General features: G+C 40.3%; 2 protein-coding genes across 2 annotated transcripts; one reads left to right on the forward strand and one right to left on the reverse strand.

The window, feature by feature from the left end:
- The first annotated feature begins 5933 nt into the window (after nucleotides 1–5933).
- On the forward strand, nucleotides 5934–6710 carry LOC124302359 (uncharacterized). Its single transcript, XM_046758474.1, has 2 exons — nucleotides 5934–6337; nucleotides 6470–6710. The coding sequence occupies exons 1-2, from the start codon at nucleotides 5950–5952 to the stop codon at nucleotides 6475–6477; spliced, it is 396 nt and encodes a 131-aa protein (XP_046614430.1). The 5' UTR covers nucleotides 5934–5949; the 3' UTR covers nucleotides 6478–6710.
- A 997-nt stretch (nucleotides 6711–7707) lies between these two features.
- Nucleotides 7708–15611, reverse strand: LOC124302301 (coatomer subunit beta'). The gene is made up of 8 exons (XM_046758298.1): nucleotides 15270–15611; nucleotides 14512–14863; nucleotides 13466–14404; nucleotides 13100–13335; nucleotides 12630–12968; nucleotides 11918–12517; nucleotides 9823–10182; nucleotides 7708–7967 (listed from the first exon to the last, which is right to left on the reverse strand). Exons 1-8 carry the CDS (start codon nucleotides 15270–15272, stop codon nucleotides 7929–7931), a joined length of 2868 nt encoding a protein of 955 aa, XP_046614254.1. The 5' UTR covers nucleotides 15273–15611; the 3' UTR covers nucleotides 7708–7928.
- Between the last annotated feature and the right edge of the window lie 1594 nt (nucleotides 15612–17205).

The raw sequence follows: 17205 nt of genomic DNA on the forward strand, positions 1-17205 counted from the left end.
CAGCTCCGAGTGTTTTCATTTTCTTAAAAAAAAAAAAAAAACCTGAAGATAGGTATGATTTTAGTCAGTTTAAGCTGTAAAAAAAGTCACCGTGATCCCTTCAACTCGTGCTTGACTCGCTGGAGAATGTACAAAGATATCAAACTCGCATAACGGAGCTGGACGCTTATTAATGGATATGCCGTGTATGCAATCAAACTAAATGGGTGGCATGTTTAGGCGGAAGGTACAGGGCGTCGATCCAATACACATAATATTATATACGCACGGACGTGTGAGTTATACGTTGCAAGTCATAACGAACACGGTCAAGAATTCATATTCCGATTCTTGGAATTGTATTTCCGACTTTCCCTCCAATTGTTTGATAATTATGCGGCACTCCGAACATAAACACGTGATAAACACGGGATAGCTTTAGTGCAAGCTTACACAAATATACGCTGCTCTCGCCTCCTTCTCCTTCCTACAGCTTCAGCTTGACGCCTGATCCCTCGATCCGTTTCGACTTCTCACGTCTTTCCACGGTGTATACAAAGTAGGTATAAGTAAACTCTCTCTATCTCTCTCTCTCTCTCTCTCTCGAGAGAGAGAGAGGGCTCGTTAATGGTGAATCGTTCCGAGGTGCGACCTCACAATCTAGATGAACCCTCCACCCCCATCTCCGCTTTCACCCTCGGGATCAACGGGTTGAGGATATTTTCAAACTTGCGAGATGTGCGGATTTCAAGGAATACAAACAAGACCGGGAAATTAAATACTGGAAAACGGAAAACAGAAGCATCGATGCAAACTCGAACGCTTTTGTCTTAATTACCGCCAATTTATCTTATCTTCGAAAGCATATTATGCCGTACGCCGGCATTACTTGCAATACGCTGGTGTTGAACTCAACGGTGATAGTGTTGATTAGAATTGTTTTTCCATATAATTGTGGGATAATTTGTTGCAGTTGCTTTGATCCGCATTGCGTACATTTGTGAATAATGTAAGGGGGAATAATCTTGACGATTGTTTGAAACGAAGTGGGATGTTGGAAAATTGGAATACGGGCAAATTTTTTTCGCTGTATTGAAAGAGTGTTAGATTTAGAGAAGCCATTATACGTTAGGTTGTACCGGTGAAGAGACTGCAACGATTACCAATTTTTTTACGTTCATGGTTGAATTCACGAAATGTAATTTAAAGAAATAATCATGTAGTTAGAACAGTGATGGTAATAATTGCCGTACAGTCAGTCAAGATCAGACTTCAAAGAACTTTGTAAATTGTACCATAATCACAGGTGTAAATATCTTCTTCCATCCTTTCACCAATTATACATATATGTTCTCGCTTTCTCTAAGTAGAAACCGAATTGATGACAAACTCTTTACAATTTATATACCACAATAGAGTTGAAATTCATTGTATTCGCTTCGGCTGACGGTTCTATTCTACCCTGAATTTATCCACACATTTAAACGGGACGGACAGGTTACTTAATGGTACATAGCTAATGGCCAATTTGACGTGACAGTATTTTCAGCTTTTTACCGTTGCTCCTATACGAACAGCAGGCACGGAATTATTTCACTTTCTTTTTGGTCCGCTTTCCGCACTCTCCGGAGTTACGTCGTGACTGTCGCAGGAACGGAAGAGAAGCCATCGGGGTCGAGAGCCAAGTCGTTGAAGGACGGCCGACAGCTGAGTGAGAAGAATGTCTCTGACTCTGATCTCGGTTTTGGATCGCTGGGACTTTTCAAACTTTACCAAATCCCGGGGAGATTAGCAACCGCTGTCTGCACGCCTTTCCACCAACCAACCAACTGCAATTGCGCTTGATTTTGCAAAAATACAGCTTTGTACAATGATTTTTTGTTTTCCTTATCACCCGTAAATTCGTTATACTAATTTATATTCCACGGGTTAAATCGAGGGTCGAAAATAAGGATGTGAATCTTCGAGCTGATTATCTTCGAAGGCAAAGGGCGCGCGACTTTGACAATTTATTATCATTTCCAAATGCTCTTTCTCGAGGTATACGACCGTATAAACATTGCCTGGGGTAATTGACGCCGAAACCGAGTGAAGTGGAAACCGCCGTTCGTTTTCAGACGTGTATTTTATATCCTTGTCTCATCGAAATACGAAAGAATCCCTGGTGAAAATGATTTCTACGATTCTCTACGAATTTTTAAGGGAAATTGGGACATTTCGTACAAAATTCTAAATATGCATAGTTTCTCATAAAAATTTGTAGAAAAAATAATCTACAATATACTATAATTTTTAACGAAATTTATTAACAATTCCTTACGAAAAACTGTACATGCATGTATACAATTTTGTAAGAAATAATGCGAAATTATCCAATTTCTGTAAAAATTCTTAGTTTATAGTATAGAAATTTTCACCAGAGAAACTATAACAGAAGTCTTATATTGCAGGTATATTTCTAGAGATGTCGAGTATCGCGACTATACTTATGTTCGTGGTATAATCGTTCGCCGTAGCGGAGAGTTTGAGAGGAAAGAAGAAGAAGACGAAGAAGCTGCGGAGTCTGAGGACGAGGCTCTCGAGGTGAGGGCAGAGTGACGTACGACGACAGGCAGGCGTGCGGACCGTTTAGGCGACTATTAGCTGCGACGGGATTCCACGCAGTGCACGTGCGCCTCCCTCTCTCCAGATCATTCTGGTTTCGTCCTCCCCTTCGCCCTCTTCTATTTCCTCTATTTCCTCTATTTCCCTGGGCTCTTCTTCATTTTTCTCTTCGCGGCGTCGAATCCGGAGGTGTCGACGTTGGACGGAGGCTCGTTGCCGCCTCCGCCTCGCCGATACACCGAACATCCTGGAAATGTTTTGGATTACAGGATCGTGCAGCACCTCGACTGCCTCGGGGAAGACGCGATGGGATCGAGGGTCGCCAGCCGTCGGGGATAATAATTAATTGAGCTCACGAAACGAAAGCAAATCCGGATCGCGTGTCGCTCGTATCTGCACCCTCGGAAATCCGGGTGACCCGGGATTCGGTGAACCGTGTAATGCGAGCCGAGCATCGTCAGGATACGTAGATATTAATTAACCCCGGGTTCGCGTCACTTTGCCCCCGTTAGCCATTATTGCCCGGAGTGCACTCAAGTCCAAATACATTTCTCGCGAAAAATATACGGATTTATCACCGGATTGGAATTTATTTTTTATACCGACATTGCGACTTAAGGGGGAATTCGGGTACTATTGCGATTTCGTAGAATCCATGCCATTTCTTCATTTCTTCGCCAAATGAAAATGCGGTGGAGTGTCATTGTTCGGAATTGCGTATAGAATGGGACTGCTGAGCCTTTTTTCGCGCTTGAGATACGTGGACTTGGATATTTGGAGATATATACGTCAACGTCGAAATCGACCAGGGTACCCCCTTAAGAAGGGGAGAAAGAAAGCTTGGAAGGAAGGAAGCTTGGACAGTCTAAGATCATACCTATTTTTACGATTTTTATGTTTTTTTTTCATAGAAAGAAAAACACTTGGAGTAATTTTAGTTTGAGCTTTATTATTCATAGTTACAAGAACATTTTAGAATTTTTTCCATTGAAATTAATAACAGAATAGCAGCACGGCATTATCTCCCCCCCCCCCCCCCCCCTTACCGCCCGTTTCGGTATACTCTCATTTTTCATCTTTTCTATAGAGTGACCGCGTCAGTCAATGAACAATGTATGAAAAAATCTACCTCTGCACATGACGCAGTGACATTAACATGACTTCCATAGTCTTAATTGCGCGAATCGAGAAGGATCTCTTTTTCAGGTTTTTAACAATAATGTGAAGAAACTTTCGGCGATATACAGTTGCAGATTATTCCTTCACGGCGAGAGGAAACCAATCCCCTCCCCCCCCCCCTCCCCGTGACGTCACGCGCCTTTTTCCTCGACGCAGTCTCCGGACTCCGGGGTAGTACAAGGAATCACTGTTCCTGATATTATATTATATGCTCCTTCGTTGACTCTGAGCGCATAACAGGGACCATAAATAACTCTCGGACCGGCCAGCTTCGATATAACGTATTGGTATACATACAATATTATATACACGAGTCTAGCTCAGTGGATTTGTTTGTGGAGCTGGCCGGGATGTCATAACGATACACCGGCGTCTAAACGCGTGGCTAAATATTTACGAACTCGTAGACCGTACGCAGGGTGTACTACGGCACGAAATATACGGTCGCTGCACTTGAACGTTTAACGGAAATGCAGGGACGTTTTTTTTTTCTTCCTCTTCTTCATCTTCTTCTTTTCAACTCTCATATGAGGCAACTACCGCCTTATAGAGCCCCACGGGACACTTAGACATGTGACTATTGTATATGGCTTCACGATTTATCGACGCTTTATCGGTATAGGTAATATTTTCTCTCGTCGTTAGATTTCCTTACACTTCATCACAGATTTCTCAGTTTCTTTTCAATTGTCAACAACAACCGAATAGAATATTATACACAGGTGGCGTCGATGACAGCGTTCCCATAGATCGAACTTCGTTTATGAAGATTCGGTCGAACTGGTTCTTGATTTTTCTGTTTCACACGAATTTCCGGTTCACCCGTCGTTCCCTGTTCGGAACACGAGAAGCAATTATACAAAATGACGAGGTGAGAGTAAATTAATGCTTCGCATCGCGTTGTTAATTGTTGTTACAGCAACGTGAGCTGTTGCGATACGATTTGGATTTTTTCGTAATTGTTTTGTTTCGATATAAGAGTCTAACGACGACGCGACATGGATGCGAGAAAGGCGACGAAGACCAGGACATTGGGGAATTGGAAAAGGGAGCGTAACAGACAGGCAGCATGTCCCATTCGTCCGTTCGTCGCCAAGCCTCTACATATCATTACGTCACGTAGTATTAGTTAATTATACTAGCGACATCTCCTCTGGCACGAAATTTCTCTTATTAATCTCTTTCCCTCGGTAGTCGACGAGGCAAGGCGAGGCGAGGCGTTGCAATGACGCGGGCAATTTGTAGCGGGGTGTCAACGGAGCTATTTCTATTTTTGAGTGCGGGCGAACGTTACTTCTTCGTTCATTCGTTCGTTCGTGTTAGTTTCCTCGTCGTTGAAGCCTTTGCCTTTCTTTTTCTTTTTTTTTATTTTCCTTCCATCTCTTTTTCATTTTGTTTATTTCTTCAAACGCGTATATTCCTTCCAATTGTGCCCGCTGTCGAACGGACGATTTTGATCCCTCCTCCGTCACTCCCACAAAGAATGAAAGAGAAAATAAACAAACAATAAAGATATAATAAAATTTTAGAAAGAATATCGCTCGCCATGAATCATCGAATCGGTTAGTTCTTATACATACGTGTATATTAGCGATGGCCACCAAGCTAAAAATAATCTATCAATCGATTGTTTCATGTTTTTATGAAATGGTGCATTTAGAACCAAAATTTCGTCATTTCGGTATGCAGTCTTAAAAGCGGAAAAGTTTTTTCACAATTTACAGCTTCATTCAAAATATTTTCCAATTTCAGAGAAAAATATTCATTTACCTTTCATTAATTGGATCAAATAGATACTTATTGGTAAGTAAGACAATGATAATTCATACTTCGATCACATAAATTGATATTGTATTGCGTCGTTGATGGGATTAAAAAACAAAAACCAATCATGAGGAAAGATGATCGAATCTTGCGATTAATCGAGTTTACAAAAATAATCAATTATACTCGATTAATTGTTGCAAAAATAATCGATTTAATCGAATATCTTTGGTCATTCTTGACATTCATTTAGGTATGTAAACCGAGAACCGTGGATACACTGAGAGAACAAACGTCGCCGTTGCAATATCTTTTCCCACTAAAATCCAGATGAGTTCCGACGGTCTCATCGCACGGAGATTATGATTCATCGAACCTCGTTTGCAGTTTCCTGCGATTGCCTTATAAGCACATAAGTGCCTTATGACGTGCAGAAAAAAATATTCAAGCGAGCCTCGAAAGCGCACTGAGTTTCAGTATGGAAAATCGCAGAATCAGCAGACGGACAGCTCACGCCTGGCTTCGGGGGCCTGCCCGAGCACCCCGATGACCGTGGCTGCGGCAAGCAAGCTGCGCCGACGGCCCGGATATTTCTGCAGCGCGAGCACTCCGGCACCCTGGGCACCTCGCGTGGCACGCACAAATCCTCTCTGGCCGCCTATTAATTTATACACTTTACCCGGGTACCAGGCGTGCCTCGGTGCTCCGTTCGAGTTCTGCTCCTCCATGCTTTGCCCGGGTATCGAGCACGTACGCGTCGTGCTAACTGCACTGTTTTGCCAGCCGTGCAACTACCGGCTCCCGTTCCGAGGTACATACGTACATACATCCATCTGCGTAGCTTGTGTGGGCCTGTACATGCCACGTTTTATATTTACGGATTACAAAACCTACGCAGCGCATGCCACGGATACACGCTTCAACGTTTCATTCTGTTTTACAGATTTGTAGAATTTCCACGATTACCGCAGCTTGACCAATTCTCGCTCGAGTCAGGCACGATGATCAGGGGATAAAATTCACTTCTGAAATCGATTCGAGATAATTAATATTCTTTTGCGGTAATGACGGAGGATTTAGCTGAAAATCACTAGAGTCCAACGGAAGAATTTGATATCACATGGATTTGCAGTGTTATCGTGTACTTTAAACACGGGGCTCCTTGGGCGCAAGATTATTGTATCGAAAATCTTACAAAAAGTACGGCTAGAGAGAAAATATGAAATAAATATTAATCTACCATTGGTCTAAAAAATGGTTTACTTCAGATAGTTCGATTCTCATTGTTATTTCGATACTGCGATTACGTAGTTTTCTGTATTTTTTTCTGGAAATTTCGAGGCATGCGATTCTAAAGTTTACACATATTTACACTGCTGGGTAAAATGCTTCAATACATCCCTTTAAAATGAAAATTTCTTACGAAAACATAATTTAAATGGGTGAATGTAAATAGTTACTTTGAGAACGTTTAAAATGTTCAACGCAAAGTGCCATTTACATTGTAAATGCCTATTTTAAATAAAACCATTCAAATCAAATATTACTCAGCAATACATATTTAAGATTGGCTAAGTTAGGCAGTTAAATCTTTTTCAGCATTTCACGTTTCCTTCCCGATCATATTACCAGGGCGAAACCTAGTGTTAAAACACCGTTTAATAGTGTACCATGTGATAGCATGTGAGAAAATTGTAATTCTTTCGCGATCAATCCTCGAGAATATCGTCATCGGGAGCGGAAAGAGATATTGTACGAAGCGTGTAAGTTGCGGTATAAATTGTGACGCCAGGTTACTGAAGACGTTTGTTAAACAAACATGCAACGCATTGTACGGTTTAATATTATTTTATAAACAGCCAGGTAGGTGTATCTGTTACAGAAGCCTATGTATTCAAAACACTTTAGCCTCTATCCAACTCACCGGAAGTCCCAGAAGTTTTCTCTGACTAAAGACAGTGAACGATGCGTTTATGAAGACAGTCAGAACAGTTTTTCAAAATGAGAGTGGCACTACATAGACTCTAGAGACTTGGAAAACTTCAACAATAAACACAAATTTATGTTTCCGTTTTTGATAATTCCTTGTTCTCTCTCTCGCTCTCTCTCTCTCTCTCTATCTCTCTCTCTCTCTCTCTCTCTCTCTCTCTCTTTCTCTTTTCGTACAACTATCTTCCTTTCGCTTTGGTAAAATTTAATAATTATTCATATATTATTACGTGAAAAATATCTCACATACATTTATTGTACAGTATATTATATTTTCTCTAAATTAATACTTCAAAGTGCTTGTAGCAGGGAATGAATGAGATGAGTTCACCTCGGGGTATTCTGGCAGAGATGTATGTAAAACAATTTGAAGATTAGCGTGTGCAGTTGCAGAGGATTCACTTTTCTTCTATCTAGTCTTCTCCTAGCAAGTCATCGTCCAAATTTACATCCTGAAAAATAGTAACGAATAAAATTTTAGACTTGCATGACAATAAAGTAGTCAACAAAAACAAGCGCAACGTAAGTAAATTATCTGAATTACAAAGAAGAAATTCATTGGCGACGGATTCTCAAATGGAGGTCGTAAGAATTAAGAATCAGATAATTAGAACCATAGCAGATCAGGTAACTGATACAAACGAGGCTAAAAGTATCCCAGACTTTCTCCTCTATATGTTTACTCGACGGTAGTCAAGGTATATTTTGTTTACAGCCTTGTTTCCACAACAACCCACCCTTAAGGTGAAGATCCCGTTTACCTTCGCTAGCCTATGTTTTGTCACGCTCTGCCCCACGTTATTACACCGAGGTTTCTCGATACGCACGAGTCACCTAGTCACCCGGTCTAATAAATCTGAAGAAGAATAACGTCAAACCCCAAGAATTTCAATTGCTAAAATTATCTTACCTTCTCCATCGTCTTTTCTGATTTGTTAATTGAACTAAAGCTGTATTTGATTTGGCAACGATGATAAAAAATAAGAGGAGAAAGGAAAGAGGAGTTTAAAAGACTATGCAGATTTCTATTACAATTTAAGACAATGAGCTACCACCATCCTTTTTTTCCTCGCTGTCTTGGAGCTAACTGCAATTAATAAATCTTTTATTACTCTGGAAGAAAAAAAAAATTGGCTCAGTTAACACGAAACAAGAGTAAGACGAATCCTGACACTAGATGAGTAGAAAAAATAAGCAAAAATAATTGGAAAAAAGGAGCACTGTGTTGATGACGGAATGTAGCACTGGACGTCTGTGTATATTTTTATTTTTTTTTTACCTCACCTTAAAGTCGCAGGTAGGCAGTAGCTTCGTATAGGTTTGCATACCTGCTTCTCCTGGTCAGTACAGTCAGTCTGTTTTGGTAATTCTACACCCTTCTAGCGTTACAGCAAAGCCTATAATGGCATTAAAGGCACTAAAACATCGTTTAATTGCAGACTCTTTTTTCTTTCCTTTTTCTCTCCCATTCGCTAGAACTGCTCAGGACTGGGAATAAGCATGCAGGCAGTCCGTCACCTTATCCGGTCACTAATTCACCTCAGTGACATTTACAACTCATATGGAAGGGGGTGAGGCGTAGGACAAATTGTTTCAGTCATGCGTTTTGCTTTAGCCCCATGGGTTGCTAACTCAGATCCGGTTAACTTGTTGTTTTGACAACCAAGCTGCATGAAACTACTCGTAATGGTTTTTTAATGGTCAGAAATTGATCCGTTTCATTTATGGATCGCTAGGATACCAGGTGTTAATGCTACTTTCATTTTCATTTCGAGTTCGAGAATCACTAAAGCTTTGTGATACCATGCATCCTAGTATTTCTTGGAAATTAGTTTCATGGAATCGGATTTGATCTCTATGCTATAGGCGTTTTGTACGCACAAGATTTTTGAGTAAAGAAGCCTTTGCGCTTTCTCCTCCTTCTTGATGCTTGAAACCTGCTGTTTCAATGGTTCCACCACTTCTGCAAGGGTCTTATTACACGAGCAGGCTGAGTGGGTGATAGAATTTTCGCATGCGGTGAGTAAAATTGTAATTCTTGACATTTTTGAACGAGAGTTTGCGGCACTTAACATTTTTTCGTGTGCGATATGAAAAAGTTCACTGCTCGTTGGAATAACTTGAAATTTCCATTTCTGAAGAAAATGTGTCCTGTACCCATATGCAAATGAAAATCTGATTGCAGTAATCAGAACTAAACACTTATATTCCCTCTGTTACAGAAGATGGCATATGCTCAACTAGACCAGATTTCACGGAAAATTAAATCAAGGATAATATAACAGATATTCAAATAGCAGTACTCACAGTGGTATCGATATTTTCATCAAGTTCGAGGTCAAAATCTATGTCGTCGTCATCATCTACGGTTAATGGTCTTGTCGTGCTTGCTGGTTTAGTGACTTGTTGCGGTACCAGAGGTTGTGCAGCTACAGAGGGTTTCAACGGAGCAGCTGGAAGGCTTGTCGGAGGTTGGTTTGTGGCTGGGGCAGGGATGAAAGTTGGCTTGCTAATATCAAGATCTACCAGTCGATTGGCCAAAAGATCACCCGAGTCTTTGAGCTCGGGCTCATCTGAAGCTCCTGGAAGTAGTTCACCTCTATAGAAGAAGTTGCCAGCCTCTTCGGCCGCTTGCATTTCGTCCAGAGGTTTGCGGGCGACATTTGGCTGTAAGAGAAAACAGAATCGTACAGTGAGTATTTCGCTGTGAAGTGGCTCGCAACCGAAGATACAGAAAAACATAAAGAACGTACATTAGAGAGCTGCGAAACTATTTAGTGGACATTTTTCAATATAAAACCTATCAACTTATTACGGTATTGTTAAGTTTTTGCACATTACAAGGTATGAACGACAGGATAACGATTTTAATGTTCAGGCAACATGAACTAGATGGCTGTATTATTTGTCTTTGGGCATGTCGTGTTTATCAAACACGCGATAATGCGCAGCAACAAAAAAGTTTATTAGCTGAATATGGGTGGTAGTTGAGAGGTGGTGACAAGTCGGTTTAAAAGACATTGAGCTAAAAAAAAAAATCCAGCCTGCTTCAGAGTTGAAATTTGCACAGCTACTTTTGAATCCATTAGTAATATACAGAGATCACATAGAGCGTATCTACTATCTTTAAAAAGGGTAGCTTAGTGTTAACATTTTATAACGTGGGTATAAATGCCTATAAAAAAATCTTATGTGATCTGCAAAACAGCGGATTCTTATTGTTATTATGTTTATGGCCAGAGATTTCAGGTTGATTGGTTTGTACGGTAGGTTTCTTTAAATGAGATGATTTGCGCTACGTAAGTATAATATCAATTTATAGTCGGTACAATCACCATAAACCAGTTCCCAGCAGTTTATTTCGTCATATCTCTGATGGCTGATACTGCTAGTCGGGATTCATTATACAAAGTCTCAGCACTTTACATCTTTGTACTGTTCTTCATCAAGAGCCCGTTTATACATAGCCTGACTTTCTTAATTTCTGGTTACAATACACACGATATTCCAAATATTTATGGCAAATTTTTTACGATTATATTATGATGTTTTTGAACTGTGGCATCATAGAGTCCAAATTTCCACGCCGATAAATTTGTTTGAAACAGTTATTGAGAAAATTGTTCTGACATTTAATATGAGCGATTCATATTCATTTATGTAGTTTGAAATTTCCTTCTATTTTTGTTTAATTCATATCGGTACATAGAAATGCAAATTCACAAAATAGCGAATTGCAAATATCGGTACCTTTCCGTTAAGACTTGAAGTCAAATTGGCATGACGCCTTAACTATCCTTGCAATATCAAATTGGTACTTGATGTGCAGATGTATAAATAAATCATTATTTATGGTTGATACAATCTAAAATATATTTGTTTTAATTGGATTTCCATACGTGTGGGTTAAGTTTGAGATAAATATATCGCTACAATTCAATTATCACTAGTATCGGCTTCGTGACGGTGAATTCAGTCCTGCAGTCATGTCTTTGGAATTATTATCATAATCGTAACGTTGTTCATATGTACCAATATTTCGCGAATTTATCAGACACAATTTAAAACTATTCATCTTTAAAATAAATCGAAAGCTTATAAATACCAGTTGATTTAAATTTCTCAATTTATGTAAGATTTCCTACTACTCGTTGAATGTTAGAATTGAAGGACGTGCTAACGTACTTGAGAAATACTGAAACTAAAATTATGACGGGCAAGACAATGCGAAGAGATAGACTTTTGAAGGAAACTCGATAATTTCAATGGTCACATGTGTGATCGTAACATTTCTGCAATTTTATACGAAACAGTTAACTTTTTCAACGTAGACATAAGAAAAGTAGGTAGTTGGACTTTGTCGCCATATCGTTGCGCAGTTTCACACAATTATAGAGTTTACCTTGACTGACGGGTAAGCGGCTGCTGGTATGGTCTGTTTGGCTTCGTCCCTCAAAAACTGTTCAACCTTGAGACTTTCTCGAAATCCGGGAAAGAGATTCTCGTATTGTTCGGGGTCTGCCAGGCTCTGTCCAGCCTTTTCGCTCACGATCGATAATTTTTCACGCCACAATTTTACCACAGAAGATATTTTGCTGGGAGCATAGGCTCTCGCAAAGAATGCAGCCTCGGGAATCCTATCAGTTTTTATCAGGATATCTAAACACTTGTCGATATCTCCAAGGAGGAAATTCGAGAGAAACGAAATGTTGTTTTTTCCTGAATCGTCGGCGGCTTCGCCAAGTTTTCTTATCATTCCAGCATTGCCGGTACTTGTAGCCAGTAGTAGAAGACCACCAAAGTCTTGCGCGTGGTGCAAGCATTCTTGAGCCAAACGCAATTTGCCTTTTTGAGTGGCAAGGGCTGCAAGCTGTCGCCATTTCTGTTGACTACTAGCTTCTTTTGCTAAATCATGCGCCGTCCTAAGGTCACCTAGTGCCAAAGCCAATTCGAATCTATGCTCTGGATCCGTAGAGACTGCCAGCGCTTGTTCTTTGAAACCCTGTGAAAAAATTTTGGATTATGGAAACTGGACTCTGCTGCTTCTTTTTGTTGTGCATAGTAATTGTGAATTAAGATTTCTGAGCTTGAGAAAAAACGAATGAGAGTATTACTTGTTTCTCCAAAAAGTGAGCCACTCTGGTGCGATGCTCTTTTGGTACAGTTGGCAGCACTCTGTCAGCGGTTTCAAAGTCTTTTCGCATAACTGCGGTTTGGTATTCCAGTACGGATAGCAAGAGAGAGTATGAAACCACGGAGAGTTCCTTGTCACATAGGTAAAGCCTGTTGTCTCGTGGAACGTAACCCAACAGATACATCGGCCTGTCCAAATGTGATATGGTGACGACTTCGCCTCCGACAAAGTAATTGATTCGATTTACGCTGTTGGTGTAAATGAAGCAGTCGCCTACCCAGAGACCAGTTTTCACTGCCTCACTCATTTCCGCGACCATCTGAAAAGTTCGTATTCTCATTTAGATAAATTGACCATAATTACGGTACTTGGAACATCGTTATAATTGGATATGATTAATGCTATTGTAGCATGAGGGTGAGGTATTGATTAAAAAACGTGTGAACTTACCTCGAATGCATCTTCGATATCTTCAGTGTTTTCTGGCAGATTATTAACAGCATCTGCATGGAATTTTAAAATAAAGTATTGATCGGCAGTCGCTAGCGCTACCAGTGATGCGTTCTCTGCCCAGTAGACGTGCGTCGGCTGAATGTCGATGCGGCGAATCAGCTTTAGGGAATCCCAATCAAAGAAGGAAAGACCAGAGCCGGAAGATACTCCCAGCATAAATCCACCAAAGATGCCTAAAACAATAGGAAATTGAACGTATAGGAGTAATTTTGGGATTATTCAAAGTATATAGTCGTTTATTTTACTCGAGGTCAGTGAGATTACGAAAAATCTATCCATAGCTGATTCAAGGCGAAAACTTACCATCGGCCCCAAAATCGGGTTTGAAGCTTTTCCGTTCTTTGAAATTCTTGAAGATTTTCACAGAGCTTGTTCCTTCTCTAACAGCATACTGACTCGAATCAGCAGCCCATACAAATTCCGATGCCTGTCCGAAAGCCTTGTTTCTCAGAGCCATCGAAGTGTAAATAATGTATTCACCATCCCCGCAAACAACCAAAAATCTCCCATTTGGATTGTGTTGTATAGTTTGTGGGTAAATTTCGCACGCTCCCATATCTTTGACAGCCAACGGAAGCCGCTCTCCATCCTGGGCCTCTTCTCCCAGTGCTTTTAGGTTTACTTGTTGTACCTCGCTATGTCTTGCCCATACAATTTTCCCGCCCAAAGAATCCATTGAAACGGCAGGCTCCTCTCTACCGACTTTGACCATTACGCTGCCCTCATCATACCCTAAGGCGACGTTGTTAGATCCCCGCATGCAGGAAATCGTCCAAACTCTTTCAAAGCCGTAGTTAAGTGACGACTCTAGCCTGTATGTACCAGCATGCCAAATTCTAACTGTCCCATCTTCTGAACCGGTCAAAACAATCGGCAGCTCTGGGTGAAAGCACACTGCAGATATATTCTGTGTGTGTCCTTCAAGGGTTTGGACGCAGGTTTTATTTTGGTAATCCCATATCTTGACGTACTTATCGTCAGCTCCGGAAATAAGGTAAGGCTTGTCACCTCCGTGATAATAATCTACGCAGTTCACACCCTTCTCATGTCCGTCGAGGGTGAAATTTGCCGTCGATGAACCGAGCTGCCAGACTTTTACCGTGCGATCCAAAGATGCGCTGGCAAATGTGTTGTTGTCCTTCGGATTGAACACAATTTGCATGACATAGTGGGTATGGCCCTCGAAGACCTGCTGGCCGAGCCAAGCTTTGTCCCAGTTCCATAATTTTATCAGCATGTCGTCTGTAGTTAAATATAATAAAGATATTTTGAACATTCAATGATTTCATCTACATAGACTTCATTAGTCAGTTTAAGTGACATAAAAAACTTGATGAAATAATACAAACCACTGCTGGTAAGGATGAACGGTTGGGTGGGATGAACTGCGATAGATCTGACATAATCGCTGTGTGCTTCGAACGCATGAACACGTTCCAATGTGTTGTAGTTAAAAACTCTAACTTGCATATCATCAGAGCCAGTGACGACCCAATTTTTTCTTGCAACAAACTTTGCTGTTCTGACAGGTAGGTCGCAGACTTCGAAGGTCTTTGCCAAAGTCTGTGACTCGTGATTCCAGATGTTGACATTTCCCTGGTATAACGAACACAGCATCCATGGCTCAGATGGATGAAGATCGACACTCTTTACTCTGTCTGATCTCGCCGTCAGCTTGCGTTTAATGTCTAGTCGCAGCGGCTACAATTGAAGAAGTTACATTACAAAAAAACGAATGACGCCAGTATTCGAAAAACGGCTGGTATGGCATCGAACACAAATTTTTGCAGCTTTCAAGCGTCAAGAGGTCGTACAGGGGATTTATTCTCAATCATAAGATAGGTGAAATTTAGTGAATCCATACTTGAGATTTGTTTTTGTTTTGGGAGTGTTTATCATAAATTGAAGAAAGATTTTGAAATCGTTTTGCAGGTGCGAAAATATATTCAATTGAAATTTATAGCGGAAAAAGCTGTCAGAAAGGTTTGACGTGTGAAGTGCAGAAAAGATTGCGGTGAAGGGTTTGTCAAAGGATAATCGGCTAGCATTGGTTCGACGGCTTATAAATACATTTTATAGATACAAACTGAACCATTATTGAACTTACCATGTTTGATGATTGTTGTAATTGTTTCGGTCTTTAGAACAGGGATTAAAATGTCAAATGAAATATACTTATTGTAAACCTAAACACGAAGCCGCTGCCATGAAGTTAGGACGTGGCTCGAACATGGCGCATCATGTAGCAGACGGTTTTACTTTCTGATGAAATGATACAGATTATTCGATAAGATCAAAACGGTTTCCAAGCATCCACAGGAGTGAAAACTGTGATTTTTATTCACCATTCACAATATTGACGAAATGTAATCTTCATTTGCGTACGTTGGTCATTTAGAGGGAATTATACGTGACATCGAGTGCCGTCGTGGCCTTGCGCGTGCGGCTATATCGAAAATATCGAATCATATCGAGTTGAGGTCGATTTGCTAAGTCGATTTTTTCAGCATCGATTAGGACTCGAACGGCTCACTTCACACCAGTCACGGTGCGCACCAGGGCAGCCTGCTCCGCTTATGATCCGCTTGCTTCAAGGCTCTGTCGCACTTTGCTATGGTAACACAGATTTCTGCCTATATATAGAAGTCTGTGTATGGTAAGAATATACTCTGTCACTCAGTGCTTTCGCGACGCTAACTACGGTAGAAGTATGGGTGGATAACCGACCTGCACTTGCCGTGCAAGTCATCTCGAAAATGAATTTCAAAAATCTATTTTGCGTCAAAGGGCGCAGCAAATGAGGCATACGCGAGTGAAACTGGTTTACGTACTCACTTAGGTTTCTCTTTACGCGGACGATTTTTGTCGGCTAGTAAAGACTACGAGATTGTAATTCTAATATTCAGTTGCCATTTTAATCGGATGGTCACGACAAATTTGACGGATTCTTATCAGGCAGGTCTACATTACCATCACTAACAAATTTTCATTTTGAATCACTGGAGTAGCAAATTGTTATGATGAATGGCATGCTCCGCATTAACGACTGTTTTCCGATGGTAAGTAAACGTTAACTATCTGATATGCGCCAATCATCAGAAATGCTTTCAGCTAATACGAAAAACCGGTATATAGCAACAGTCGGTAGACTAATTTATTGAACGCCAGATTGCTGGCAACCCAACATACGTTAATAAGTATACTTTGCATATGTCTTGGAGTATCTACCGGCAGTTTCTATCACTTTGGTAGTTAGACGACATTATCTACTTTCGCTTAATTGTAAGACAATTAGAAAAAAAAAGCCAATAAGAAATCGCACAAATTACAAAAGAATTTTAACGCCCGTAGTTTTGTAGTATAAACGGATACGGAAAATGGTCGTCATTTTTGCGAACGTACATATACGTCTACAATCTAGAAATACAGAATCATATCCACGGAATTTCCCGCACAGCCTGAAATTTAAAGGATGAGGATATGCCACGTGAGATGCGATTCGATTTTCAGCAATATCAAAAAAGTTTGAACCAGTTATGAATTTAAGATTGTTATTTTGATGGTTAATTTTTTAAAATCAGTTCGATATCCTTCTCAGTACGGGTGCATTGAAATCGTGATCGGACAACGATGATTAATGATCCGTTGTTACTTGATAAAAACTATTTATGTAAACTACCGGTTTGTAAATAGTTGCTTCATTCCTAGATCGAACTATCTCAAGATATGCAAAAAAATACGGCTAGAGTGGAAAATCACGTCTTTCACACAGTACACACGATTTTATAAATATTTTTATGTTGTAATCATTAGAGGTTCTCGCTATGTTTTTGCGATTTGTCAAATTATTTTTACAAAACTGACCTACGAATACGTTTGATGTCAAGGCATATCGATGTGTCGTTGAAGCATTGCCAACATTTTCAAAAATAATATTTTCCAGTATCGACACAAAACATGTTTGAAAAAATTTCTACCGTTAGATTTCGAAGCGGATATTTTAAGCGGGATTAAATGATTTCAAAGCACCAAGTTGGCGGTAA

This window comes from Neodiprion virginianus, chromosome 4 (assembly GCF_021901495.1).
Source record: "Neodiprion virginianus isolate iyNeoVirg1 chromosome 4, iyNeoVirg1.1, whole genome shotgun sequence".
Taxonomy (NCBI): domain Eukaryota; kingdom Metazoa; phylum Arthropoda; class Insecta; order Hymenoptera; family Diprionidae; genus Neodiprion; species Neodiprion virginianus.

Bases quoted from the DNA above. Each gene is read 5' to 3' on its own strand.
- LOC124302359 (XM_046758474.1), top strand. From the start codon at position 5,950: ATGACGTGCAGAAAAAAATATTCAAGCGAGCCTCGAAAGCGCACTGAG.
- LOC124302301 (XM_046758298.1), bottom strand. The intron at 13,336-13,465 runs GTAAGTTTTCGC...CTATTGTTTTAG, and splicing joins ACCCGATTTTGGGGCCGATG to GCATCTTTGGTGGATTTATG. The intron at 10,183-11,917 runs GTAAACTCTATA...TTTCTCTTACAG, and splicing joins CCGCTTACCCGTCAGTCAAG to CCAAATGTCGCCCGCAAACC.